The 25,156-nt window shown below is 54.1% G+C and overlaps 10 protein-coding genes across 10 annotated transcripts in view; 5 read left to right on the top strand and 5 right to left on the bottom strand.

The window, feature by feature from the left end:
- Positions 1–1,481: 1,481 nt before the first annotated feature.
- Positions 1,482–3,747, top strand: dur3-1 (putative urea permease; the record flags this gene model as incomplete). Its single annotated transcript, XM_011390720.1, has 2 exons — positions 1,482–1,559; positions 1,672–3,747. The coding sequence occupies 2 exons, from the start codon at positions 1,482–1,484 to the stop codon at positions 3,745–3,747; spliced, it is 2,154 nt and encodes a 717-aa protein (XP_011389022.1).
- Positions 3,748–4,110: 363 nt separating this feature from the next.
- On the bottom strand, positions 4,111–5,715 carry UMAG_02624 (uncharacterized protein; the record flags this gene model as incomplete). Its single annotated transcript, XM_011390719.1, has 1 exon — positions 4,111–5,715. The coding sequence occupies one exon, from the start codon at positions 5,713–5,715 to the stop codon at positions 4,111–4,113; it is 1,605 nt and encodes a 534-aa protein (XP_011389021.1).
- Positions 5,716–6,401: 686 nt separating this feature from the next.
- Positions 6,402–9,158, bottom strand: UMAG_02623 (uncharacterized protein; the record flags this gene model as incomplete). The annotated part of the gene is made up of 1 exon (XM_011390718.1): positions 6,402–9,158. One exon carries the CDS (start codon positions 9,156–9,158, stop codon positions 6,402–6,404), a length of 2,757 nt encoding a protein of 918 aa, XP_011389020.1.
- A 907-nt stretch (positions 9,159–10,065) lies between these two features.
- UMAG_02622 (uncharacterized protein) lies at positions 10,066–10,993 on the top strand (the record flags this gene model as incomplete). Its single annotated transcript, XM_011390717.1, has 2 exons — positions 10,066–10,752; positions 10,841–10,993. 2 exons carry the CDS (start codon positions 10,066–10,068, stop codon positions 10,991–10,993), a joined length of 840 nt encoding a protein of 279 aa, XP_011389019.1.
- A 126-nt stretch (positions 10,994–11,119) lies between these two features.
- On the bottom strand, positions 11,120–12,292 carry UMAG_10290 (putative alanine-glyoxylate transaminase; the record flags this gene model as incomplete). Its single annotated transcript, XM_011390873.1, has 1 exon — positions 11,120–12,292. One exon carries the CDS (start codon positions 12,290–12,292, stop codon positions 11,120–11,122), a length of 1,173 nt encoding a protein of 390 aa, XP_011389175.1.
- A 289-nt stretch (positions 12,293–12,581) lies between these two features.
- UMAG_10289 (uncharacterized protein) lies at positions 12,582–13,064 on the top strand (the record flags this gene model as incomplete). The annotated part of the gene is made up of 1 exon (XM_011390872.1): positions 12,582–13,064. One exon carries the CDS (start codon positions 12,582–12,584, stop codon positions 13,062–13,064), a length of 483 nt encoding a protein of 160 aa, XP_011389174.1.
- A 1,400-nt stretch (positions 13,065–14,464) lies between these two features.
- Positions 14,465–15,429, top strand: UMAG_02620 (uncharacterized protein; the record flags this gene model as incomplete). The annotated part of the gene is made up of 3 exons (XM_011390716.1): positions 14,465–14,591; positions 14,684–15,216; positions 15,319–15,429. 3 exons carry the CDS (start codon positions 14,465–14,467, stop codon positions 15,427–15,429), a joined length of 771 nt encoding a protein of 256 aa, XP_011389018.1.
- An 801-nt stretch (positions 15,430–16,230) lies between these two features.
- On the bottom strand, positions 16,231–21,771 carry UMAG_02619 (uncharacterized protein; the record flags this gene model as incomplete). The annotated part of the gene is made up of 1 exon (XM_011390715.1): positions 16,231–21,771. One exon carries the CDS (start codon positions 21,769–21,771, stop codon positions 16,231–16,233), a length of 5,541 nt encoding a protein of 1,846 aa, XP_011389017.1.
- An 864-nt stretch (positions 21,772–22,635) lies between these two features.
- On the top strand, positions 22,636–24,501 carry UMAG_02618 (putative transcriptional coregulator Snw1; the record flags this gene model as incomplete). The annotated part of the gene is made up of 1 exon (XM_011390714.1): positions 22,636–24,501. One exon carries the CDS (start codon positions 22,636–22,638, stop codon positions 24,499–24,501), a length of 1,866 nt encoding a protein of 621 aa, XP_011389016.1.
- A 189-nt stretch (positions 24,502–24,690) lies between these two features.
- The window catches only part of UMAG_15047 (putative dynamin-like GTPase VPS1), a gene marked incomplete at both ends in the record, with an annotated part of 2,090 nt that continues 1,624 nt past the window's right edge, over positions 24,691–25,156 (bottom strand). The window contains one exon of the mRNA XM_011390955.1: positions 24,691–25,155. Within this exon, the coding sequence (XP_011389257.1) occupies positions 24,691–25,155 (465 nt within the window). The remainder of the gene's footprint in view (position 25,156) is intronic.

The following is a 25,156-nucleotide window of genomic DNA, read 5'->3' as shown; positions in this document are numbered from 1 at the left end:
AGTCATCGGGAGATACCCCGATCTTGGTACGGTACTTGATCTCCCGATTGAAAGCAAGATCACTTCAAAAATCGGCATGAGCATCCGCTATTTTGTGCAAGTTCTGACGCAATCGTGAAAGGTACCTTGTACCAGCTAAGCGTGGGGCTGAGCTGCAGCAGCAGATCACGGCCAGGATGGCGTCAGAGTGATGCAGCCGACGTGACCCTTAGCGCATATTCCGTGATTTCAACCCCACTTGACACCAGAACAAGTGTTTCTGTATTTATTCATATATTATACAACAATCTGAATCGTGAATTGGTAATTTGAATTGATTCCAAAGTGCTTGGAGCTGTCAGTGTTGGACAGCTGTCTTGTTCTCTTCTTTGCGGAAGCAAATCACGAATACGCACGCTGTTGCAAACATGGTGCAATCGCCATCCCAGGACACATCAGCTTCCTCTGCGCATGCTGGACGCATACACAAAGGACTGTTCGCCTGAATCCTTGTGATGCTCTCGCTTACGACTATCTTCTCCAGAATGGTGTGAGACGCACAGAGAGCACGTCCCGGCGCTTCGCGGCCAATGAACCCCTTTTTCAGGTGCCAGTCAGTCGGGTCTGATCGCATATGTTATCCAGCAAGAGCTGTCCTTCGCTGCTTTCACTCTCTTGTCGAACATTCAAAAGCAGTGCTGCTTGTGTCTACACGGCGATGTCTCGCTCGCCATACATGTGCCGAGTGGCATGGTAGACACTTGTTATCTCGCATGTCGTGAAAATCTTTCCCTTGAATCTTCTCCCAAGTTGATTCCACCCTGTTTGTCCGGCCGTGCCACCAGTGTGACATCAGAAATCTACTTAGCATCGACGCTAGTGCACGTTTGTCTTCATGGCAATCAATCCATACAGGTGAAAGGAAATCTTTTGAACCTCTGGTTGTTAATCATGCATCTCTGATTGTGCCATTCTCAGTCGGAGTCTTCCCATTCGTTCCCCAAGATCTCGTCCATGTTGAAAACCCACAACTTTCTTCAGAATCGAAGAGCGGGAACCACTCAGAAATCCCCTTGCTCCCATGATCTAGTGTTGTACCCACTGCAACTGTTTCCCGTGGCAAGGCGCTGGCGATTGTGGCTGCTCTTTGGATGAGATCTCGGATAGCACAAAAAGCAGGTACCAAGCACCAACTGAGCGTCTTGCATCAAACGACTCTGAAGAAGCACTTTGTGCCTCTGAGGTCTGTGCCGGGACATATGTCAGTCGATACGAGCTGGAAGAAAGGTGAAAATGTGAAAGGTAGTGGAAAGCATACTTAATGGATGCTCTGAATGGGACTAATAATCCCCCTTCCCACCCAAACGATTCCTTCCGCTCGTTCACCTACAAACAAGCTTGGATCCTTCAGCAGCTGCACCTCTTAAGGTTGACCTCATACAGGCTCCACCTATTTAAAAAGTCCTGTTCGCTGAATCCTTCGCTACTTAGACGCTTTCGAAATGGCGTCGACTCCTCCCCCCCTTTCTCAAGGCGTCGGCTATGGTGTAGTCGTCGGCTTGGGTGCCCTCTTCGCAATCGTAAGTCAATCGCTTCCGGCGCTCTTCCAATTTTGGCGTCAATTTCTCCTTTCTCGACTCTCGACTGACCCGTACTCACCGCTTATGTGCTTCCTGTTTCCGGCACACCTAGGTCGTTGTGGGTATTTCACGCTCGCTCGTCCGCTACGCTGGTATTTCGAAAGATGCTGAAGAGTTCAGTGTTGCTCGAAGATCCCTTGGCACCGGTTTGATTGCTGCAGCCGTGATCAGTTCGTGGACCTGGTCCACTACGCTTCTTTCTTCTGTCTCCACTGCTTACAACTACGGTGTTGCAGGAGCCATGCTGTACGCTTCAGGAAACTGCACTCAGATCGTCCTCTTCTCGACACTTGCCATCCAACTTAAACGTCGTGCTCCTTCGGTGCACACCTATCTCGAGCTGGTACGCATCCGCTTTGGAACTCTGCCTCACTTGACGTACATCTTCTTTGCTCTCGCAACCAACATCCTCGTATGTAGCTCTGTGCTGCTCGGCGGTGCAGCAGCGATCAACTCGATCACTGGCATGAACACGTATGCGGCACTCTTCCTGCTCCCCGCCAGCGTCGTTGCCTACACGCTTCGAGGTGGTCTTCGCAGCACGATCCTGGCTGATTATCTTCACACGGTCATCATCTTTGTCATTCTCTTCGTTTTCTGGCTTCGTGCATATGCGACCTTCCCCGAAATTGGTAGCCCTGCCGCCATGTACGATCTTCTCATCAATGCATCCAAGAACATCAACATCGACGGCAACTATGATGGCAGTCCGCTCACGCTCAAGACAGAAGGCGGCCAGTACTTTGCATGGCTTTCCGCTTTCGAATACACGGGTGTTGTGTTTTTGGATGCCTCTTTCCACCAGAAGGGTGTCGCCGCCATGCCGGAAGCAGCTTTCCCAGGATATCTCATCGGAGGTCTGGCGTGGTTCTCAATTCCTTTCTGTCTGGCCACTACGGCGGGTCTTGCAGCTCTTGCACTCGAGACGACCTACCCTGGCTTCCCAACTTACCCCAACCGTATCCCTAAAGCAGACGTCTCGGCCGGATTGGTGCTACCGTACGCCGCTCAAGCTCTGTTGGGCAAGGGTGGTTCTGCTGCCGTGCTGCTCCTCATGTTCATGAGTTGCACGTCTGCAATCTCGGCCCAAATGGTGGGTGTCTCCACCGTCGTCTCTTATGACATCTTCAAGACCTACTTCAAGCCAACGATCTCTGCCGACAACCTTTTGCGTACAAACCAGTACGTCGTTGCCGGATTCGGACTTTTTGCCGCCGCCTTTGGCTCTCTTCTGCACGGAATTGGTCTGGATCTGGGAATCATTTACAACCTCACTGGAATCTTTACCTGTGCTGGTTTGTCGCCGCTTATCTTTACCTTCTTCGACACTCGACTGCATCCTGCTGTGGTTTTCCCTGGTATTTGGATCAACTTTGCCAGTGGTGTGGCGGTCTGGCTTTCGGTCGCGTACCACACTTCTGGAGTCATCAACTTGGCCAGTGTCGGTGGAGTTGTGCCATGCTTGGCAGGAAGTGGAACTGGTATTGGAGTCGGGCTGGTGCTGTCAACCTTGTCAGTGTTGTTCTTCCCGCGAGAGTTTGCCTGGAGCCGGATTCCCGAAATTCTCGAACAGCAACATAAAGAGCAAGTGGAAAAGATCGCCAAGCATCACCACTCTCTTCCCTCGTCTGTCGGTGACAGCTCCCCCGAAGAAAAGCCTTCAAGCATCTCGTCGACTGATCCCCGCCTTCAACTCGAGATCATCGAAAACGATCCCTCTTACAACCGTGCTCGACTTGACCGCGCCTTCCGCACCGCGGTGGCTGCGTCTCTGACCATCTTTGTCGTGATCACCATCATTTGGCCGTTTTCGCTGTACAGGGACTATATCTTCTCGCGAACCTTCTTCCAGGGCTGGGTGATCGTCTCGTTCATTTGGGCTATCGCCGCCTTCACTGGCGTGGGAATTTTCCCGCTGATTCAGGGTATCCCGGTCGCCAAGGTGATTCTGGCCAATATTCGAAGCAAGGTTTCCTCCAGTGGCCAGCTCGATACCACGCCCGCTCAACGAGCCGACGATCGGAGGGGGTCGGCTGGTACAACGACAAACACCTCGAGTGGCCATGCTTCACCAGAAAAGGCAAACAACAATCTCCAGTCGCAGACCAATGCCGCCTACATTGCTTAGATTCATCTGCGACTTGTTCACCCAAAACACCGCCTCTTGCCCCATTCATCGTTCACGGTTTTCGATTCTCTGCGTAGTTCACAGACTCACACGCTTTCTGCTGCGCTTGTATTACATCTCCATCCTTCCTGCTCCCGCGAAAATCGACTCTGTGATACCAAGATCTGTCTGTCTCGCGTGCCCGACTCTCGGCCTGCGATCTCAAACCCACGTCTGACCTGGTCGAAGTCGAACCGATCTCGTGAGCAAGTCAAGTATCACGTTGGCACATGGAAATTGATCTGTAAAGGATAATGTCTGTTGCAGGAATGCGAAGATGCAAGCGAAGGAACTGTGATATGCTGATATGCGGCTGTAGCAGAATCACTGCTTCCAAGAACCCCTGAACAAATGGACAAGCCTACTGACGCCTTCCGGTCTGGCGCCTGTCGGATTGAATCCGAGACTGGGCACGATGACGACGTCTCTAATCTGGACTGGCTGTTTCAGCATGGACAGATCCTCCGGTCGCACTCCTGCAGTTGCATAGAGGTAACTCACCACGGCATCCGTATACACGGCTGGACCGGTCCACTCCTCGACCGACAAAATGTCCCAACCCCATCTCCAATGACCCGCTTGCCACTTCCATTCCATCGACGTTCCGTCCCACGGATGCGTGATGTACTCTTCCGCGTCTTTAGCCTGCGTCTTCTTGCTGTTGGTGCCTTTCTCACTCCAACCCCAACCATCGCTGTGTGCGTCACGCTGCTGCTCGATTTGGTAGGCTCGGTATACTTGGCTAGCTTGCAGAATTCGTCGCAGCACGTCCAGAATGATCGGATGGTTGGGCGCAAAATGCAGGGTCCACTGCACAAACTGCAGGGGTCGGTGCCGACGTAAAGGAAGCAAGCGCCATCTCTCGAAGAAATTGCGTGGATCGTGGTTCTCGTTGGGATCGTTTTCGATTCCAATCACCGCTCTTACCGGTTCAGCGCGCGCGGAAGAAGCTGCATCTCCCTGAGCTCGTTCTGCCGGCTCGAGTTTAGCCCGACCAAAGAGTGCGTCGTCGGGGAGGATGGATGACAATGGAACGGTATCCTTGGTCCAATTAGTGCGGTGCATGAGTGGGACAGTGTCCATATCGCTCCATGTGCCACCGTCTTGCAGCAAGAGGAGGTAGCGCAAGAGATCCGCTTTGAGAATGAAGCGCGGCATCGAGTCCCACATTTGCTGGATCGAGGTGTTACCAAAGTGCGTTTGGACGTATGACTCTGCGCCGGCATCGTCGAAGAATCTGGGTTCAAAGCCCATCTGGGACCATTTGTGAAACCATGTGCTGGGAGCCGGTTTACCGTCCGAGGACCAAATGGTGGCGGGTACGATGGACTCTGGGTTTGAGTATGAAGCCGAAGCCTGTTGTGTGCTGTTTGTTTGCGTAGCTAGTGATGTGCTGCTGCTCGAGTCTGGGTGCTCGATTCTTCTCAGGTGGTCGCTGAGCGCCTGACGTGACGCCTGGCTTGGAATGTGCTGCGTCAGAGTTGCTAACAGCACTTCAACATACTTTTCTGGCGGCAGTACGATGTAGCTAGGTGGGCGGAAGGTGATATAGCAGAAGATGTAGAGGCATGGCAACACCGCAAGCGCGAGTATTTTGATCTTGCATCTGCGCGAAGCGCCCCTTACGCGACGATGCGTTTTGTCAAACAAGGCAGAGTAGTACGACGGCTTCTTATAGTAGTCAGGTGGCGACCCTGTCTCATCATAGCGGCCGAGGGAAGACACCGAATCGCGACCTGGCGAGTGCGCAGGTGTATCAACAACGGCGGTCTCTGTAGATGAGCTGAGCGCAGAATACGCGCATTCGCTATTGGGAGTGTTACTGGTGCTGCCGAACTTGAAGGGTCGTAGTCTGAAGTCGGTGAGAGAGGTGAAGGGTGCGGGGCTGTCGCAACGCTTGCCCTTGTAGGAGGCGAGAAATGGGAGCATGGTGATGCTACAAGCAGCCTATCCAACTGGCAGCATTTGATGCTACGTATACAGAACAGTCCAATTGAGGCCGCCTCTAGTATGCTGATCGCCCCAATCAATCGAGGTAGAAGCTGTGGCAAAAGCCATGCACCGCCCATAGGATATGCAGCACGTCGGCACGGAAAGGGAAGCGCGCATATCGAAGCATCACCAGATCGGGAAACAGATTTACCATTCGTGATTCTAAGGGGTTGACTTGACCTGTTCGTCGCTGATCAAAGCACCACTCGTGACTTTACACATTTTACTAATAATCGTGACTGTGACACTCACGACTCGGCACGTGGTCAATCACAAATCATAAGTCACCAATCACGAATCGCACGAATCGTGAAGTGGCCAAATGTTGGCGTACGTAATCATGAACATTTCTGACTGAAATCATATGCCCTCCTTATCAACCCTCGAGATGTCTCAGTCATTACTCGTAAGTTCACTCTGTGAATTGTGAGTCTATAAGGCAGACTAACTAAATCTGACACCATTCATATTCGTGATATACGCGTGACGCACGACGCACGCCGATGAGATTACAGATGGCGGGAAGCTGCGCAAGTAAACCACAACCATCTTGTGTGATCGCGTTGCGCCATCGAAAGCACGTTGAACTGAAACTTTGCATCTGATGAACAAAGACCAGACAGCTATCGAGAACCACGACCGCCGCCGCCTCCAGTGAGTATAAGCTTCTTCTTAACACGTTTCGGCTTTGTCGCGGCGGCAACGTTCGAGCTTGGTGCGTCTGCCGAACTGGCTTCCGCTTGACTTTCCCTAGGTGCGACATCTCTGCTCTCCTTGGACCAGGTATAGCTTCGTCCACCGATTGGAGGCTTGATCGCGCCATTGGCATTGGCACCGCCGCTGGAGCTGCTCTGTTTGTTAAGTCCGCGTCCCTCTCGAACAGGCCCAGTCGGTCTCCTTCCCGAAGTGGTAGAGCCGAGAATGTAGTCCTCTTCGAGTTCATGCCATGCATCTTCTATCTGATCGTCCCAAATGCCATGGGCGTCAGAGCCACGTCCCTGAATCGCATTGGAAAAGCTCGACTTGGAGGCAGGTGTGCCCCAAACCGTCTTTTGCACGGGCGCTGCTCTACGCGGTGGCTTACTCGCTTCGCCCTGCCCTACACGCTCTGTTTGATCGTCCGAAGAGATCGAGACGCGTTCCAGGCCATCACGCGTGCCGCGCAACGAGTCAGGAAAGTCTTCCGTCTCGGCTGCTCCGGGATGCAAAGGAAACTCGCGCTCGGCGCCGAACATGGCCGATTCGCGGAAGCTCGGTGACGCAAATGCACCTTCGGCTGCGCTCGCACCTCCACCAGTTCGTGCATGCTCAAAGCTGCGCGAGAGACCATCCGAAGGAAAATTGGCCTCACTCGTAAATGCGGCAAGTTGCTCCTGCTGCCTCCGATATGCTGCTGCTGCAGCAGGTCCACCTTGGTTCGAGACCAATTCAGCTTCCTCGGCTCGCGTCTTGGCTCGATCCTCACGTCGCTCTTTGTCTCGTCTTCGATTGCGACGTTGGCGCAACGCTTGCTCGTATGGACGCAGCGTCGCCTTGCTGATCAGGTCCATGCCTTCCCAATCCACCTCGATGAACACGACGTCGGCCGCCATGGGAATGTGATTGAGGTACTTGCATCTTCTACGTAACTCCTCGTTCATGCTGCCTTCATTCGCCCCAGCCACTTTAACGGCCAAATTACGTGGCAGCTTTGCGTATGCGCCATAGTGAGAAAGGAGGATCTTGGTATCGAGAGGATGCAAGAAGATGCTTTGACCCGATGCCGCCTGGAAGAACACATAGGAGGACGACTCGGGTTGTGGAGGGTTGACGTTCTTGCGTGGTTTCGGCTGACGGGTGTGGCCGTTCTTGTGCATCGCGTCGGTCGCTCCTCGCGATGCGATGCTGTCCTTGTGGAGGGTGCTTCCGTCGTCAGAGGATGTGTGGCTTATCGTCCCTCTCTGCGCTTGCACCCGAAGCGCTAGGAACTCTTCGGCGCCCAAAGCAGCCTCGGGTGTCCCGTCACGAGCGACGGCCCGCTCGCCTCTGCTGGAGAGAGGTATCGAATCCGGCTCCTCGTCAGTCTGTGAGCGCTCCAGGCGTTTGCGCTGGCGTCGGCTCAGATCTGTGCGCTGCAGCTGCCCCATCAGCGTGGCTTGGTGATCTCTGAGGTGGTTGCGCGCCTGTCCGATGGAGCTGCGAACGATGGGTAGATCAAGTTCGTCTCGCACTTTTTGCATTTGCTCCTTGACCTTGTTCTGTGCCAGTGCCACAAAGTGAAGCCCACTTGCATCTGTGCCGAAGCTTTTTAATACGTCGATCTCTTGGTCCAGCTCTTGCAGGTCTTTATCAAGCGACTCAATGAGAAGTTCTGGCGTAGCTAGCATGAATTTGGCAAAGCTCATCACGTCTGGTTGAAAGTGCCACGGTGCCGAGTGCACTGGTATGAGCGGGTGGTCCAGCACGGAAGCAGGCCATGTCGACGACTGCGGCAGTGCTAGCGTGGTTACGTTGGGTCGCTCAATTAGACGCAATGCAAGCATGTCGGGATGCGAGTGTGTGAGGCTCGGCGCATTCTCGTCCTTGAGGTCGGCGGCTGTGCCAATGTGGCTATCCTCGTCTAACTCGCTTATGCGCTGAGCACGTTGGAGGTCGTGCTGCTCTTGTAGCTTGAGCTCGTGCTGACGAGCTGCAGCGCGCGCGTCCCACCAGCGCACCGCCTTGAGATCACGCGCATAGACTGCATCCCAACAAATAGGGCATCGTCGCCACTTTTGCGTCGACGGCTGTAGAGCTGGTGCAGCAGGCTTGTTGTTGTTATCATCCTTGAGAGTGAGATAGTGGAGGATGCAGGGGTAGCAAAACACGTGGCCACATTTGGTCATGCGTGGTGCGGTGGGTGGCGAAAGGCAGATAGGGCATGCAGCACCTTCGTGTTCCGGCTCTCGAGGTTGGTCTGTGATGGGTGCAGAGGAGGCTACTCCAGCGAGAGCCGAAGACGTCGGAATAACAACTTGGAGAATGTCAGCCCAGTTGAGGTAGATGTCCGGGTCGGCAAAGTAGGCCGTGTAGTCGCCGGTTGGCTTGACAAGGAAGCGATACTGTGCATTGACGTAGCGCTCCTTGTTAAAGGGTGTGTAGCTCGCGCCTCTACGCGATCTGCGGGCTGGTCCAGCAAGAGGCGGTCGACTTCGGGGAGGCAGGGTGAAAGAGAGCAGGTGGTTCATGCTCTGTCCACCACGCTTTGGCTGCTGGTGGACGCTGAGATCGTTGCGAGCGTGAGGCATTGCGCTGCGCCCGCCATCGCGATGCTTTGAACCCTGGTCAATGGAATCAAATTGTTGCGTCCTCGCGTTTCCATCAGCGAAGTTGGACTTGACAGTCGGCCTCAAGCTGCTCATCGATCGTCGATGCTATCCTCGACTATCAGACGACGCGTTGGTCGGCTACTGGGAGAGTCTAAGGCGAAACTGAAGGTCGCGGACGTAGCTGCTATAGCCGAGTCCCAAGTGGACCTAAACGTGGGAGGATGACGTGCTTGATATTGGCGTACGGGATGGTTGCGTCGTGACAGCAACGAACAACGACGTTGAGTGGCGGCGGTCTTTGGTGTGATCCTCGAGTTGACTCATTCTTGTCTAAACGCCGTTTTGCAGCCTTTCACGACGGCTCAGCCTGTATCATTCGTCATTCGTCATTCGTCATTCACGATTAACCAACTGAAAAATCAAGAATCAGTGAATCGTGAATAGCATCAGCAGCATGCACCGGCGAGAACGCGTTACTCGTGACTGTAAAGTCTCTTTGATTTCACACGTTTTGGGACGGCTGCAGCTTGTGGAGGAAAAATCAGAACGGCTCGAGCCGTGCAAAGCCAATTCGCACGTCCCTTCGCGCTTCAGCGACGATGAGTCACGAGTGTTTGCCAACCAGTCTTGAGTCCTTGAGTGGCTTGTCACATACCTTTCTCAAGTCAGAGCTTAGTGTAGACACGAGAGCAGGTTATGGTCTGTCCGCATTGGGGGCAGAACGGACGACTTGAGTGTCATGTGTGCTAAAAAAGACAGAATTGCCTTGGCCTGCGAACGGCTGTAGAGCCGAAAGAGGGTCGGTTGGTCTCGGTTCGCCAACCTGAAGGTGGTGCTAAATGCGCTGTCGTCCGAGCAGGTTGCTAAGTACGATTCTGGTGTGGACCCTGGCTTCCGATTCGCCTTTGGACGTTGACGTTGGAGGAAACACTTTCCTTTCTCTCCGCGACCAGCATCAACCATCTCTTTCTTGGTTGATCCTGCTAGTCGAGCCGCCAAAATGTCGTCAGAAGGCAGTTCCATCATGGACCGCGTCGAGGTGCTATACTTTGATGTCTTTGGAACCGTGGTCGACTATGTGGATACAGTCACCAAGGCGCTACGATGGGAAATTGCGAACACCGCCATAGCTGATGCCAGCGTTTTGCAGGCACTGCAACAAGACTACGATTGGCGGTATTTCACGCTCATGTGGCGTCAGCAGTACAAGCTCGAAACAAAGCGACTTGCAGACATTGGCAATCCGGACAAGGTGACAGTGGATCAGATGCATATGAACGCTCTCAATCGGCTCATTGCCGATCTCCCTCTTGCACCAGGCAAAGAAAGCTCGCGTGCTGTCGCGCATCATGCTACCAAAGCTGTCTCGAAGGCGCTCGATCAAGCATGGACCCAGGATGTGCGGGAACGTCTCAATTTCACTTGGCATCTGCTCGAGCCTTGGGCCGACTCGGTCGCGGGACTGCAGGCATTGAAGGCACACTTCAAACTCGGGACGCTGACCAACGGCAATCTCAACCTGATGGTGGATATGGCCAAACACGCCAACCTGGCTTGGGATTTTGTACTGACCGCCGATATGATGGGCAGTTTCAAGCCGGATCCACTGATGTACCGCAAAGCCATGCAGCTCTTCGACATCCAGCTCGAGGCCGATGCGCATAAGGCTTGCATGGTCGCTGCGCATGTAAGTATCTTTTCCGAGAACAGCAGTCAATGTTGCGATCAGTGCTGACGCAGGCGATCTCTCTCTCCACCTGTAAACCTGATACCAGCTATACGATCTCGAGGCTGCAAAAGCTTGCGGTATGACGACAGTGTTCATCTCATCCAGGCCAACTGAAGACCAACTGCCAGCGGAAGGCAAGCCAGGATACGTCGACCTGGTTGTTGCAGACCTGTTGGAGCTGGCCCAGTTCATTCGCTAGACATACGACACATCTTAACGCTAGCAATATCATTGGCACGTGGTCGGGATCAAAGAATGCAAAAATGAATTGTGATTTGCAAGCGATTTGTGTGTGATTGTTCCCAAGGCTCCTTCGAAGTCGCGCCTAGGGCTTGTAGCCTGCCTCGGCGAGAGCTTCTTTGATGCTGGTAAGCAGGTACTCGATGTCACCACGCTCCTTGTCGTTGACAACCGTGATACCCATGTGACCAATACGGAAGTACTCGTCCTTGACCTGCTTGTGTAGACCAGCAGCCACTACAATGTTCTTGGCCACAAGTTTAGGCAGCAGGTCGGTCGCCTTGAGGCCCTCTGGGTAGCGCACAGCAGTCATGCCGTGTGCGCCATCCTTCTTGCCGTCAGCGGCGAGCTGCTTCAGCCCGAGCTGCGAAACAAAGTCCTTGACACGGTCCGACGCAGCCACGTGCTGCTGGAATCGGTCCTCGAGCGAAGGCGATCCCTTGGTAATTGTGGTCAGACTGGCGTGCAGTGCGTAGATGAGGTTGGTAGGAGGCGTAGCAAAGTAAGCACCAGTGCCAGCCTCGTACGCCTTCATAACAGGCAGCCACCTCGACCAAGAGGCAAAGTAGCTGTTGGGAGGCACCGTACGCTTCTCAAAGGCGGCGATGGCCTTTTTGCTGGCAGCGAGCACCATCAGGCCAGGAGGGCAGCCGAGACCCTTCTGGGTGGCGGTCAGGACAACATCGATGCCCCACTCCTCCATACGGATTTCCTCGCTTCCCACACTGCAGACGCCGTCGAGCACCAAGATGGTTTCGGGGCTGACGCGCTTGACAAGCTCTCCGAGTCCCTTGGCGTCGCTCAACACACCAGTGGAAGTGTCGACGTGAGTGAAAGTCAGCACCTTGTACTGCTTCTTTTTCAGGGCTTCTTCCACCTCAGTGAGCGAAGGCTTAGAGCCAATGGGTGCCTTGATCTGGTCCACCTTGGCACCGTAGGTCTCCAGGCAATCGGCAAAGCTGTCGCCAAAGTAGCCCGAGTTGAGAACGAGCGCCTCCTCGCCAGGTTGAATGACATTGGCGGCGACATGGTCCCAGCCAAGCGTGCCGGAACCAGCAGTCAACACGGGCTGCGAGTTGGGCGCAAAGAGTACCTCTCGAAGCATGCGGATGCAGTCACCAAAGACGGGAATGAAGTCAGGTGAAACGTGCGACATGGCCGGGTGAGCATTGGCCAGGAGCACGTCGTCGGCGACCTCGATGGGTCCCGGAATGACAAGCAGCTTGTGCGGCGCCTGCTTGAACTCTTGCGTCGACATGTCTTTTTGTAATGTGGAAGGAAGCTTGTGCGTAATGTGCCGTGTTACTTGCTGAATTCGATTTCGCGCTACTGCAGTTGAATCATGATGAGTCGACGTTTTGGTAGAAACCGAAGGTTGTCGTAAGCGGATATGTTCGGTATTGTCCACAGGCATTGGCCCAGAAAGCGATGATAGGCGGCGTGGATGCATCGTGTGTCGTTAAGAAAGTGGATATGAGGAGGTGGCAGATGGTGAGGAGATGGAGGCCAGGAACAAAGCAACGTTGATGTAGTGATCGAGGTAGTCGATGGCCAAAGCGTTTATGGGAATGGGGGTGGAGTCGTATAAGGAGACAAGGCAACAAAGGCAGAGAGCAAAAGAAGCCAACCCCGACGAGAAGAAAGAGACGAGTCGAGCAGGGCGAGGGAAGGCGAGAGAGCCAAGAAAAGGAAGAAGCGACATTTGCAAAGTCACGAGGGAAGTGTTGTTTCGAGCAGGTTGGGGCAAGCGTGCGGGGAGAGCGACCAAAATAGCGGAGCACAAAATGTTTAGTCAAAACGCATGCAGTGAACCAGCCGAATTTCGCAAATATCGACCGAAAATCCGAAATCCAGAGAGCGAAAATGCCAGCGCCGCGAATATTGCCATTGCGGGTAATGAAATTGAGAGCAAGGATGGAGCCAGAACCCGAAAATTAGGCAAAATTGCAGGCAACAGAAGGCGAGCACGTCCATCAGCAAAGACCGAGTTGGTTAGCACGCGGCCGAGTGAGGCGAGATGTAACGGGTAGTTGTATAATGAGATAGTCGGCGCCGAGTCGGTGATAGAACGGCGATGCAGAATACACCGCAAGCAGGCACCAGGGCGATTTTTCGTTCGGTAATCAGGCAGACAGTTTGTGTCGAGTCGGAGCGAGGAGCATGACCCAGTGTCAAAAGCAGTGGTCCAATTTCCCGATTTATTGGATGCGCACATGTTCGATCCGAGGGTTCGCCCGAGAATCCGAGATGTCAAGACATCGGCGAGAACAGCATCAGTGACGACGAGCAAGCGCATATCGTAGACACGATCGATGCATTCGTCAACGGATTGCAAAGGAGCCGTGAAAATCGTGACGGATGCCGGATCCAGGTCGATCAGCAATCGTAAAGGGATGTAATTTAGTGCACCATTGCGGGGAATGCGATGGGGCAAAAAAACAGAGAAGCAGCCAAGGATTTGTGAAGGCAAATTTGGCACGATCCCAGTTCCAGGAACATATGCGGCCAGCCGTGGCAAGAAGCCCCGGGTTACATTCACATGTCGTTCCCGACGTGATCCATCAGAATGATCCGATGGCCGTGACAATGTACGAGCGTTTCGAAATGTTTGAGCGTTTATCGTACGCCAAGGCGAAGCAATGTTTCACGAGCAGCGAACATGAGCAAGGAGACCGCACACGGTCATGTTGGGGGAACAAGTACCAGAGGGTAGGAGGATGAGAGGGTTGAATGATAAGATTGTCAGTGTGTCTGTGTCCGTATAACAGGCGGCGAACCACAGGAATAGTTGGCACAGCATCGACTCGATCACTTACACGATAGACAGATGGTGTCAAGGAACGAAATGAAGCAAGGTTGTTGATGGATGAAGCAAGTCTTGAAGAAAACAAGGTCCTGCAATCACACTTTGGAGATAAGTTAGAAGCTGTGTGGAGAAAGCTGCACCTCCGCCTTTCAAATCACGAATCACGAATGAGAAAGCGGAGTGGCCGGCTGGATCGGTACATTTTCAAGTTGCTCAGGCCATTTGTGCCGGACATGACCGACAACACGTGCTGTTCATCGGGGGCTTCACAATTGATCGGCGATTCGTGTTAATTCTGTTTGCTTATATGTTCTACACCGACGACTCGTGACTTCCGTGCGCATCGAGTCTGGAAGTCAAGAGCTTTGGTGGACATTCACTAACTTATTTGAACACGCTTTGAGAAGCTTCCTGACTGGCATTTGATAAGTTCAACCCGGGATTTGCAAGCTCGTTCCTCACTCACCGGCTTTCTTCTTCCATCCCCTTCTCATCTGGCTCTCGTTCGCGTTTCTGGTCTTAAGTAGGTACAGCATCGTACGCAGTGGTGCTCAGCGCATACCCCGCTAACGACAATATGCACTTGACTTTATCTTGTTCTGCTCTCTTTCGCTCGGTATAGTCATGCGGTTCCTGCCTCTGGTTGCTTCGGCTTTGCTTGGCCTGGTATCTGCTGCCCTTGTTGCAGCGCAGGCGCACGACACTCCCGAGCTCAACATTGTAACTACCTTCCCCAACAACCCAGGTTCTAGTGAGTATATACCACCATCTGGTGTTGGAAACAGTTTGCATCTGCTCAATGCTCACAACCACGCTGAAATGCTTCGTCACCGCTTCGTGCAGTTGTCAAGAACGGCCAGGCCAACACGGTCGTCTTCTCGATCATCGATGCCCCCAAGGAGAGGAAGGAGGATCGTCTGCTTACACTCCAGTCGATCACCGGCGCTTTCCTCAATCCGAACAAGGTGGATGGACAGCGTGGGCGCGTGTTGCGCAACATGACCACCACGTCGTTCAAGTCGCGTCCTCTCCGAACCGTGTTTGGCAAAGCACCTCATCTTCCTTTTGACTTCGTCCCTGAGTTCAAGCCGCAAGAGCTTGAGGTCGAGTTCAGCCTGTTGGTCAACGACGAGCAGACCGGCAAGAAGCACCGCATCCACGCGTACCGTGGCAAGGTGCAGGTGGTTGAGCCCCCGAAGAACTGGTTTGACCTTCAGCTCATCTCGGTCTACGTCATCGGCTTCGCCGTCATCGTTGGCGGGGCCTACTTTATCTTGAGCAGCTACGTGTTTGGCGAGGAGAAGAAAGTGGCTGGTCCCAAGAAGTTCGAGAAGCCAGACATTGCCAAGCCATCTGGTGTGCAGGATGAGTGGATCGTAAGTACAGTCCGTGCGAACGCTCTCGAGATATGCCACTGAATGACTAACCATCCCTGCTCGTTGCATGCCTCGCTGCGTTTTGCTGATACACCTTCACAGCCCGAACACCATCTGCGTGCACGAAAGGTCAAGACTTCAACGGCCGGAGCTCTCAGCAGCGGAGACGACGAGCCTTCGATGCCCAAGAAGCGCGGAAAGCCCCGCAAGTGAGCAGAAGATGTTGCATTTCGTGATTCGTGCTGAAAGATCAACCTGCGACGACATTCAAAAATACGTGGAAAAACGCGACGTTTGGGACCCACGACCCACGACCCACGACCCACGACCCACGACCCTCACCCTCGTGCCTGTGGCCACACATCACACGCCATTTACCATTTCCTGTTAGACCATGTGCCGAGATCTCTTCAGGGCCAACTCGTAACTGAAACCATCTTGATCCAGCGATCAACAGATCCAAATTCAACGATCCGTATTCAACGGTGGAGTGGCTTGTCCTCTACGGTTCTTCATGCATGGACAAGGGATTTTGAGGTAGAAGAGTGCTTACTATGACCAAGAAGAGGTATCTAGAAGCGGAATCGAAGAGTCAAAAGTCACTTAGTGACGCTAAGCAATCTGCCCGAAGTTGCGAATAGAGAACATACGATTGCGCAGAAGTACGCCAAGAGGGTGTGCCGGTTATCCATCGTGAGTGCCAGAGCAGGCGCAACAGAGAATTTAAGGTCTGAGATGATAACCGCGAGCTCGTACAAGTTCCCCCACATCTATCCCACGTAGCAATCACGAATTTGTCGCATTCAACTATCATCACATGCGGCCTATGGCTTCATTCCCCTCATTCACGCCTCCGACGTGTCACCACCCTCGTCAAGCTAGCCCATCAGCCTGTCCACCACACCTACGATTCATACTGGCTTCCCGTCTCGCTCTGCAAACTCCTCACAGACACATATGCGAATGATCACACAAACACTGTAACACCACGTTATTTTTATTCCAATTAGCCAGTCACCCACTCTTGACCTTCTTGCTTCCATTCGCGGCCGTTCCATTCGCAGGCAGCTTCCTTTTTGCTCCACCTGCACTGCCCTCCCCCGACCCGCTCACCCCTGCCTGCTGCTTGGCATGAGCCAACTCCCTCTTGTAATACGTCTCGAATCCCTTTGCGATCCCCACAATCGCCTCGTCCGCCGCATTAAAGGTGTAGCAATTGCGCAACATCAATTTGACGTCCGCATCCAGCGCTGCAAAACTGTCGTACTTGTCGCCCTTCAACTTGGCCTCAATCAGACTCAGGTCCCTCGCGTCCTTCTTTGCGATCACGTCAAAGTACGTCGGGATGCCGAGAGCCACCGGATCCACGGGCTCGCGGAACAGCAGCGACGACTGGTGCGTTTTCAGTCGGTTCATTAGTCCAACCAGAGCCCGCTTTTCGTTAGCTTCCAATCTCGGCGTCACCGCCTTGGCCCATTCTTTACGCCAAAGGCGTTCCAGCTCATCCGCATGCTGGCACGGCTCCGTACCCGGCGGATTGAACTGTCGACAATTGGCAAAGATGAGCTCCATGTCCGACGCAAATTCGCCCATGGTCGTGTACGCCCCTTGGTTGACCTTCTTCTCCATTGTGCTCAGATCCATCGGCTGCTGGATCTCATCCAGATACGTCGGCAGTCCGTCGCGGATTGGGTCCACGGGGAACCGGAAGAAGATCGAGGACGGCGCCTTTTTAAGCACCTGTAACAGCACCTTGCACTTTTTGCTGTTCACTGCCATGGCAGCAGTCGCCCCGATCGGATCGGCTTCCGCCCATTTGGCAATGTCCTTGCTTGGAGACGCTGCCAGGGTCGAGCCTGTCGCAACATCGTTCGAGATCACTGCCCCAGTCGCATGCGAAGCTACCACCCTGCTCTTCTTGTTGCTGCTTGGCGATGCCGTAGGTCCTGGCACTGGTGACGCAGACGCAGCAACCTTGCTCAAATTCGACGTCACCTTGTTCGGCTTTGCCTTGCTTGCCTTGGGCACCTCTCCAAGCGCCTCTAAGATGTCGTCGTCAACGCTCTGCGCCAATCCCTCACTCGACTTAGCTGCCAAAGGAGGTGGTGGTGTCCGCACCTCAGGTGCAGCAGCGTCGTCGTGATTGCCTTTCTTGAGCTTGATCAGCGGCTTCTTCAGCTTGATCGAAGGAGGAGAGGCAGGCGCAGCCGACGTCTCTACCACGGGTGCTCTCGGTTTTGGCGTGGGAGTTGACATCGGCGCAGGTGACTCTTCGCCTGCTAATTTCGTCTTGAGCTTGAACTTGAGCGAAAGCTTGGGAGCCGCCGGGCTCGGCGTGGATGCTTCCCTGCCAATCCCATTTCCAACTTTCCCAACTGATGCGGGAGCAGTTGCCGCAGCCGCAGCAGATGCATCCAGCTTGGCGGGCGAAGGTCGTTCGGGAGAGTTTGATACACCTCCAACCTGCTCGTTGGCGAGCGCAGCATCCTGAGCTGCCTTTTGACGCGCCGCCGACTGCTCCAATGTCTTCTCCATCCTGTTCCACAGTGGAACAAACACCTTTTCGAGCCCTACAGCCTGTTTGTGCGCCCATGCTTTCGCGTCAGGAGTGTACGTCTTGGCATTGCTGATCATCAGCTCAAAGTCGGCGCGCAGTTCGTGCCGGTCCTTGTATTGCCCGCTATCCAGCTTGTTGAGGATGGATCCGAGATCCATGGGCTCCTTGATGATGTCAAAGTAATTTGTCGCCTGATCACGTACAGGGTCCACCGGATTTAGAAAGATGGCCGCAAACTTGTTCTGCATGAGTTTCTTGAGCGTGTTTCTGCATGCTGTCAAGTCTGCAAAAGACATGCCCGATGCCTGCCCTGGTGCCAGCGGCTTGGCCTTCTTCGGCTTGAGCTTCTTTTTGTCCGACGCACTAGCAGGAGGCTTCTCCGGAGTCTCAAACGCGACTCGAGGCGCGTTGGTCGCTGTGGCAGAAGGAGTCGTGGGCACTGCCTCGTCGCCACCAGTCGCAGTGGATGGTCGAACGAGCTTGATCTTCGAGATCGATGACGACTCAAGCGGAGCTGCGTCGATCGTGTTGGGTGTGCTCGGCATCCTGACACGGAGTTGCACCTTGTGTTGCAACGGCAGCTCCTTCTCCTCTGCAGGGCGGAAGAGCAGCTCTGCTAGCTTCAACAGTGCCCATCGTGCTTCTACATCCACACTAGGAGCAAGCAATGCTGACAGAAAGCCTTCGCGCACTCCTGCTGAGCGTCCGATCTCCTTTTTGAGCGTCTTGAGCATCGCCTCAAGCTGCGCATCTCGGGCCTTTTCGGCGGCATTCACATGTCCGCTGTCTTCTTCGATTAGCAGCGCTTCTGGTCCGCGCAAGCCACCGCCACCAAACATACCTGTGCTCATCGCCACCGCAAGGCCCTCGCACATTGCGCGCGCCAACGCTCGCTTGACGGTGCGATTCTCATCGAGGCGCAGAAGCGCAAAGCAGTAGCGCGCGATCACGCGATGGTCCAAATTGCCGACGAGCAGGAGGCAGTTCAGCGCCGCAATCCGAACGGGCGTAAAGTTGCCTTGGCGTGTGTACGTGAAGAAGAGCTGCAGATCCTTGGGCTTCAGGTTGGCCAGCATCATGGCTACCTGAAAGTCGAGTGAAGCCAGCGTGATCACATTGTGATACGATGGCACCAGTCGATCAAGCTCCTGCAAACGCTCCACCTCGGCAACAGCATGAGCCAAAAGGAAGCTCTCCTCACTGGCCATGTCTGCATCCTGTGTGGCCGCAACAGCAGACTCTATCGGAATAAAGGCGCTGGCAAGCGCATTTATGGCGCCAGCCAGGTAGAAATCGTCGACAAAGTGGTTTGTCGAGTTGTCGTTGTAACGCAGCAGGTTGATCAGGAAGCGCTTGACCTGTGGCGGAGTGCGACCGTCAGGATTGCGGACGCGGCTGATGGCATGGATCAGTGCACGCTGCAGAAAGTAGTCGGCAGCGTCACTAAAGTCATTCGCACGAGGAATGCACGGCACATCGAGCGGGTTCTCGATGGAAGCTTCGTCCGGTGGATCGTGGCAGAATTGTGTTCGGAAGAGCTTGAGAAGGTGGAAGAGCCCAAGGTTGTCAAGCTGCGGGATGGCACAGTGCACTAATGCGTGCACAGCTTCAGTGCGTACACGATAGAAGTATTTGTTGACGAGCACTGTGCGCGTAAGCATGCTGCAAGTGACCAGACTAGGCATTTGAGCCAGAGCATGCACCGCAGACACCTGTGCCACCACATCGCGATCGCGTTGCAGCTGAGAGACCCACATGTAGTCTGGCTGTTCAAAGTGGATGCTGGCGAGCCACTCAAAGTCGGCGTCCATGCGGATCCACTCGTACGGTGCTGACGACATCTTTTCTTCGTCTTCTTCGGTCCAATCGGCCACCTTCCACTCTTCTCGCGCCTTTTCATCCTCCCACATACCCAGACCGAATCCAAGATCGATGAGCCCGATAGCTTCTTGCGCTTCCTGGTCACCTTGAGCAGCTGCAGCAGCGGCGGCTTGGCGGGCCTGAAAGCGCTTCGTATTTCGACGTACTCGCTTGTACTTGGTGTTGAATGGCACTTCGTATCTTTTGGCTGGTCCCTTGATCTCAAGCACGTGCTCGTAGGGCGTGCCATCCGCCTCGTGGATTCGCACCGTCATTTGGCCCTCGAACAGCGGCACTGCATTTGCAGCCAAAGCATCGCCGGGCCTTGCGGCTGCAAATTGGGCGGCAGGCACTTCTTGGCGGATGTTCATCTCAATGAGTAGTTTCTTGCGGTTGAAGTTGGCGCTGCAGATGAAGCGCGGACAGCCGCTTCCACGGATCCAGTGCTCGGTAAACAAACGCAGATCAGCACCACTGACCTTCCGACAGGTTCGCAGGAAGAGCTGGGTACTGAGCATATTGTTGGTCATCTCACCCGTCATGGCTTGCAGAAACACCTTGGGAATGACACGACCAAGACCGACGGAAGCTCCCATCTTGCGCAGCCTCCTGTCGAGGATGTGAAGCACGAGCGGAGCCTTGAGGTTAACAAACGGCAGCGTAGCCGCATCCGGGGGCTCGAATGCACCCGCTTCATACAAAGGCGGCATGCCGATGTCCCAGGCGCAAAGCCGATCGAGGTCCTTCTTCAGCCGGAAACGGTACTCGTTGTTGCCCATCAGTCTTCGCAGGAAGAGACCGTTGATGTAGAGGCCAAGACCATTGACAAGCCACGTGTCAGCCCACGTCGCCTGAATGATGTTGATTCCTACCCATTGGAATGCGATGGCGTGACTTAGAATCTGGCGATTCTCAATGGCCTGGTCGATGACCGAAGTGGGATGCAACAAATCGTTGGAACAGACGGCTATCATGGACTGAGTGGTACAATCCTGCGGAGGCTCGTCGACAAAAACCATTCGAAAGGCACCGAACGGGTATGAACCATACTGCTGCGAAAAAAAGTCAAGCGCTTGGCGTGTAAAGCTGATGGAGTTGCGAAGTTCGTCTTCACGCCCGGGCAAGCAAAAGGCAAGAATCTCGGGCTGACCAGAGTCATCCACGACGGCAGATGCACCTGCAGAGACCTCAGTCACAATGCCAGTTGTCACTTGACCACCGTGACGGTTGGTGGCCTCGATGCGCATGATGTGAAACGGTCCTGCGGCAAAACCGATGTGCTGGACCGAGGTGGGCACGGCTTGTGTGTAACAGAATATTGTCTTGGAAGGGTTGTTGGGATGGGTAACTTGCTCCATCAAATCGCCGGTACAGACAACAACCACCTGCGAGTCGGGATCCGATGTATCTACGTTTGTTGTTGGTGCCTGCTCGATTGGTAAATTCGCTGACTGGTTGGCTGCGGCCTCCTCTTCGTCCTCAGCAATGTGTAGCGACTTGGGCACAATCAGCTCGAACTCCCAAGTGCATCGCTCCCACAAGCTATCGACGCATGGAACCCAGGTTCGTGCTGCGTCCGGTGAAGAGGTGATGGTGTAGAGATGGGGCACGCGGTACGGTGCATCCGCGGTTGGACGCATGAATTGGAGGCCATCGGTCGGATTCTTGAGATAGTAGTTGACGCGGACGGAAATGGGTGCTAGCTCGGTGGTAGACGTACCACCTGGAGTAGGTGCATCATCTGGAGCGATACTGGGGTCTCTGCTGCCTGCGCGCTGTGTCTGAACATGCACATCAGGAGGGATGAGGATACTGAGCTCGCCGTGTACGCCGTCAGAGGCTGCCGCATAGATCCTTCGCTTGAGCTCGGGATACCGATGAACATCACGTGTCTCTGAAATGGTAGCACCTGTGAGGTGATCAGAATAGGAGAAATCGGCGGGATGATTGTTCACTGTGGCCGACTGAACAGAAGCCTGCCGACAATTGAGATGAATGGTTCGAAGGCCACGATGCGTTGGAATAATGGTAAGCTCTGTGAAGCCGACCAATGTACCGTTGAAGCTGAGGTCGAGAACTACACGTTGATGGCTCACGGTGAAACCACGGTAGGCAGCCGTTCCTCTTTGCTTGGACATTTCTGTTCGAAACTTGAGGTCGTCGACGCAATCCGGGCTACCGACAGAATCAAGTGAGTCAGAAGTTTTTCAGTCGAGGCCAAGTCACGTTTCTAGTCGCTATCGACAGCTAGCAAGCTCTTGGAAGAATGTATGCGCTTGATTCTGCCATGCGTGTCGCTATAAGAACGTGCAAAGCATCAGAGTTGTGCGAATCGTAACGAATCTATGCCTATGCGCGTGGTGTGTTGGTGCGACGCAGTTGTATCGTCCCAAGGAGCTGTATGTGAGTCAAGTGCTTCCGCAACCAAAGAGCTGAGCCAGCCGAAAAGCAGAACAGGAAGCGGTCAAAGCTTAGGCGAGAGGGAGAGTGTGAATGCAGAAATGCTGCAGCGAGAAATCAAGGCCGTGCCCACTGAAGCGTCCGTTGGCCGATAAGTTGTCAAAGGCAGAGCCTTCGCATGCGATACGGTATGGCTAGTTGGTAAGCTTCGATGACTGAGCCATCCTGGATTGATGGGTGATGTAGTGATGGAGTGACAGAGTGACAGAGTGATGGAGTGACTGAGGGAATGAGTGTGTGACTGTGGACAGTAAGTCTCGTTCGTCTGAGCGAGAGTCGCGTCAAGCGGAAATCGGAAGAAAGAAAACCGCATCGGAAGACTGACTGCCAATCGCACAGAGAATCGGGGCATACACGATCGTGCATCACGGATGTATTTGTCGTGAGTTACTAACTTAGTGTTGTAGAAGTGCGAATCGGGTTAACAACCGAGTTGGAAGCTGAATTTTCACTGGTTTCCAGCTTACAGTGGAGCCTGACCTCTCTCTACCATGCTCCTTGATCCTTACATCAAGTCCAGCGACGGGCACACTCGCTTCAAGATGTCAGCTACACTACAGAGCTTCTTGCCAGCGCCAAAATATAGCGCGCTCCCACACTCTCGTGACGATGACGAGAATGATGAGTACGATAACACCGAGGCTGGGCCCTCCACTTCATCCTCATCCAGCGCTCTCGTCTCGACATCTTCCCCTAGCATCCCTCCTTACGGCCAGCGAGCAGCATGGAGACCGCGCACACAGGCCGATTATGCCAATGGTGGTGCCTATCCGGAATGCCATGTTGCCCAGTATCCACTCGACATGGGTCGAAATCGTTCCGCGGCCACCTCCAACAAACTTGCCATGCGCATCGATGGCGAAGGGAATAAACGTTACGATGCTATTGTAAAACAAAGCTTGCGTCCCGGACAAACGGTTCAAACGGAGTTCAAGGATCTCGTACCGCTGTCTCAGCGAACGGATATCAAAGAGAAGGATCGTAACTCTGGTTTTGAACGACCGTCGCACGAGGAGGTGATGAGCAATACCGAACGAACGCGTCTTGCGCTAGAAGCCATCACAAAAGGTAAGAACAAGCCGGTCGTGCCCAAAGCTGGAAACCTACCGGGCCAGCAGCAAGCGGCGCAATTCATCCGTTATACGCCGGCACAGCAGGGTGCAGGCAACGGCACACAACGCATCATCAAGATGACCGAAGCACAGCGTGATCCGTTGGAACCACCTCGCCATCGATTCAAAAAGACGGCTGCTGGACCACCTTCCCCCCCACCACCTGTGTTACGCTCTCCTCCGCGCAAAGTGACCGCGCAGGAGCAGAAGGATTGGATGATCCCGCCTGCCGTCTCGAACTGGAAAAATAACAAGGGCTACACCATACCTCTCGACAAGCGACTCGCTGCGGACGCTAGTGGCATTCAGGACGTGGTGATCAACGACAACTTTGCGCAATTTGCCGAAGCGCTCCATTTGGCCGATAGGCATGCGAGAGAGGAGGTGCGACAGCGTAGTATTATGCAGCAGAAACTGGCGGCCAAGGAGAAGGCGGCCAAGGAGGAGCATTTGCGGAACCTGGCTCAGCGCGCGAGGGAGGAGAGAGCCGGAGTGTCTTCTGCTACGCCATCCGTGTTGGGACGTGACGATGATGTGGCTTCACGATTGGCTGATTCGGACGCACGTCCCACTCGAGCGACACCAAGAGCAGAAGGAGGCATGTCGGCAATGCTTGCAGGCTACAGATCCGATTCCGATTCCGACGAATCTGCAGCATCCGATGAAGAAGACGATGAAGGAGCAAGAGAACGCGATCGTATTCGTGAAGAACGTCGTCGCGAACGACAACGCGAACTACGCATGTCCAACATGGGCATCGAACAGCGAACCAAGCAACTGCTTCGAGAGCAGAACCGTGACATCTCTGAAAAAGTGGCTTTGGGTCTGGCCAAGCCCACGGCGTCGAAAGAGTCGATGACGGATAGTCGACTTTTCAACCAGGGCGAATCACTCGCTGCTGGGTACGGAGATGAAGACTCGTACAACCTGTACGACAAACCGCTGTTCTCCGGTAGCAGCGCTGCTGCGGCAATCTACAGGAGACCGGCAGCAAGAGGTGGGGCCAACGACATTTACAGTGGAGCCGACGATACAGCGTTGGAAGAAGAGCTCGGCAAGAACGATCGTTTCGGTCTGGGTCAGAGCAAGTTCAGAGGCGTTCAAGGTGATGCGGATCGCGATTCAGGCAGTGGCAGCGCACCAGTCAGAAGCGGCCCTGTTCAGTTTGAAAAGGACACCAGCGATCCTTTTGCCATCAACCAGTTTCTGGAAGACGCAAAGAGAGGCATCAAGCGCACTTCGGATCAAGACGCCGACGATGCGAGAAAGAAGCTCAGAGACGAGCATGATTCGTAGCGTCTACTCTGTCTACTCTGTCTCTTCTGTCGACTTAGCTACCTCAGAATGCGATCATACACTTTATGAACATCATCACATCTCGAATCGAATCCAACGTCTTTGAGATAGGCCAACTTGAATTTACATTTAGGGGTTACTGCACGAGAGAGAACGAACCGGCACACTTGGAGGAATGATGATCGAGCGCTATACAGTGGCGATAATTTCGCTGGCGGTCTCGAGTGCCGAGATCATCTTGACACACTCCTTCCTCCTCGCCACGACGTGATCGGACTCCTTCATCAACTCCTCGAGCACGTCTGGCCTGTAGATCTCCTGCAAAAGTTCCTTCTGCATTTGTTCCTTGGACTGGGTGACGAGGTTGAGCATGATGCACTTGGGCACCATTGAGATGGTCTCGACCTTGACCACGTTGAAATAGCTCTGAATGAGCAGCTTGACTACTTCAGTCTCGAGCTGTTCACGCTGGCTGAACTGACCCGAAGCCTTGAGTGACGGCGGTGGAGCCTCCATGAGCGCCTTTTTGGCCTTGACCGCCTGGGTGTTCTGCTGACTGCCCTTCTGGAAGAAGCTGCCAAAGAAGCCCGAATCGTTCTTGAGCGAGACATCGAGGTCCTTGTCGTTGTTGACAGCGTGCGGGTTGACCTTCTTG

This window comes from Mycosarcoma maydis, chromosome 6, assembly GCF_000328475.2.
Source record: "Mycosarcoma maydis chromosome 6, whole genome shotgun sequence".
NCBI lineage: Eukaryota > Fungi > Basidiomycota > Ustilaginomycetes > Ustilaginales > Mycosarcoma > Mycosarcoma maydis.
The sequence above is the reverse complement of the archived record's forward strand: the minus strand, read 5'-3'. Positions and strand labels throughout refer to the sequence as shown.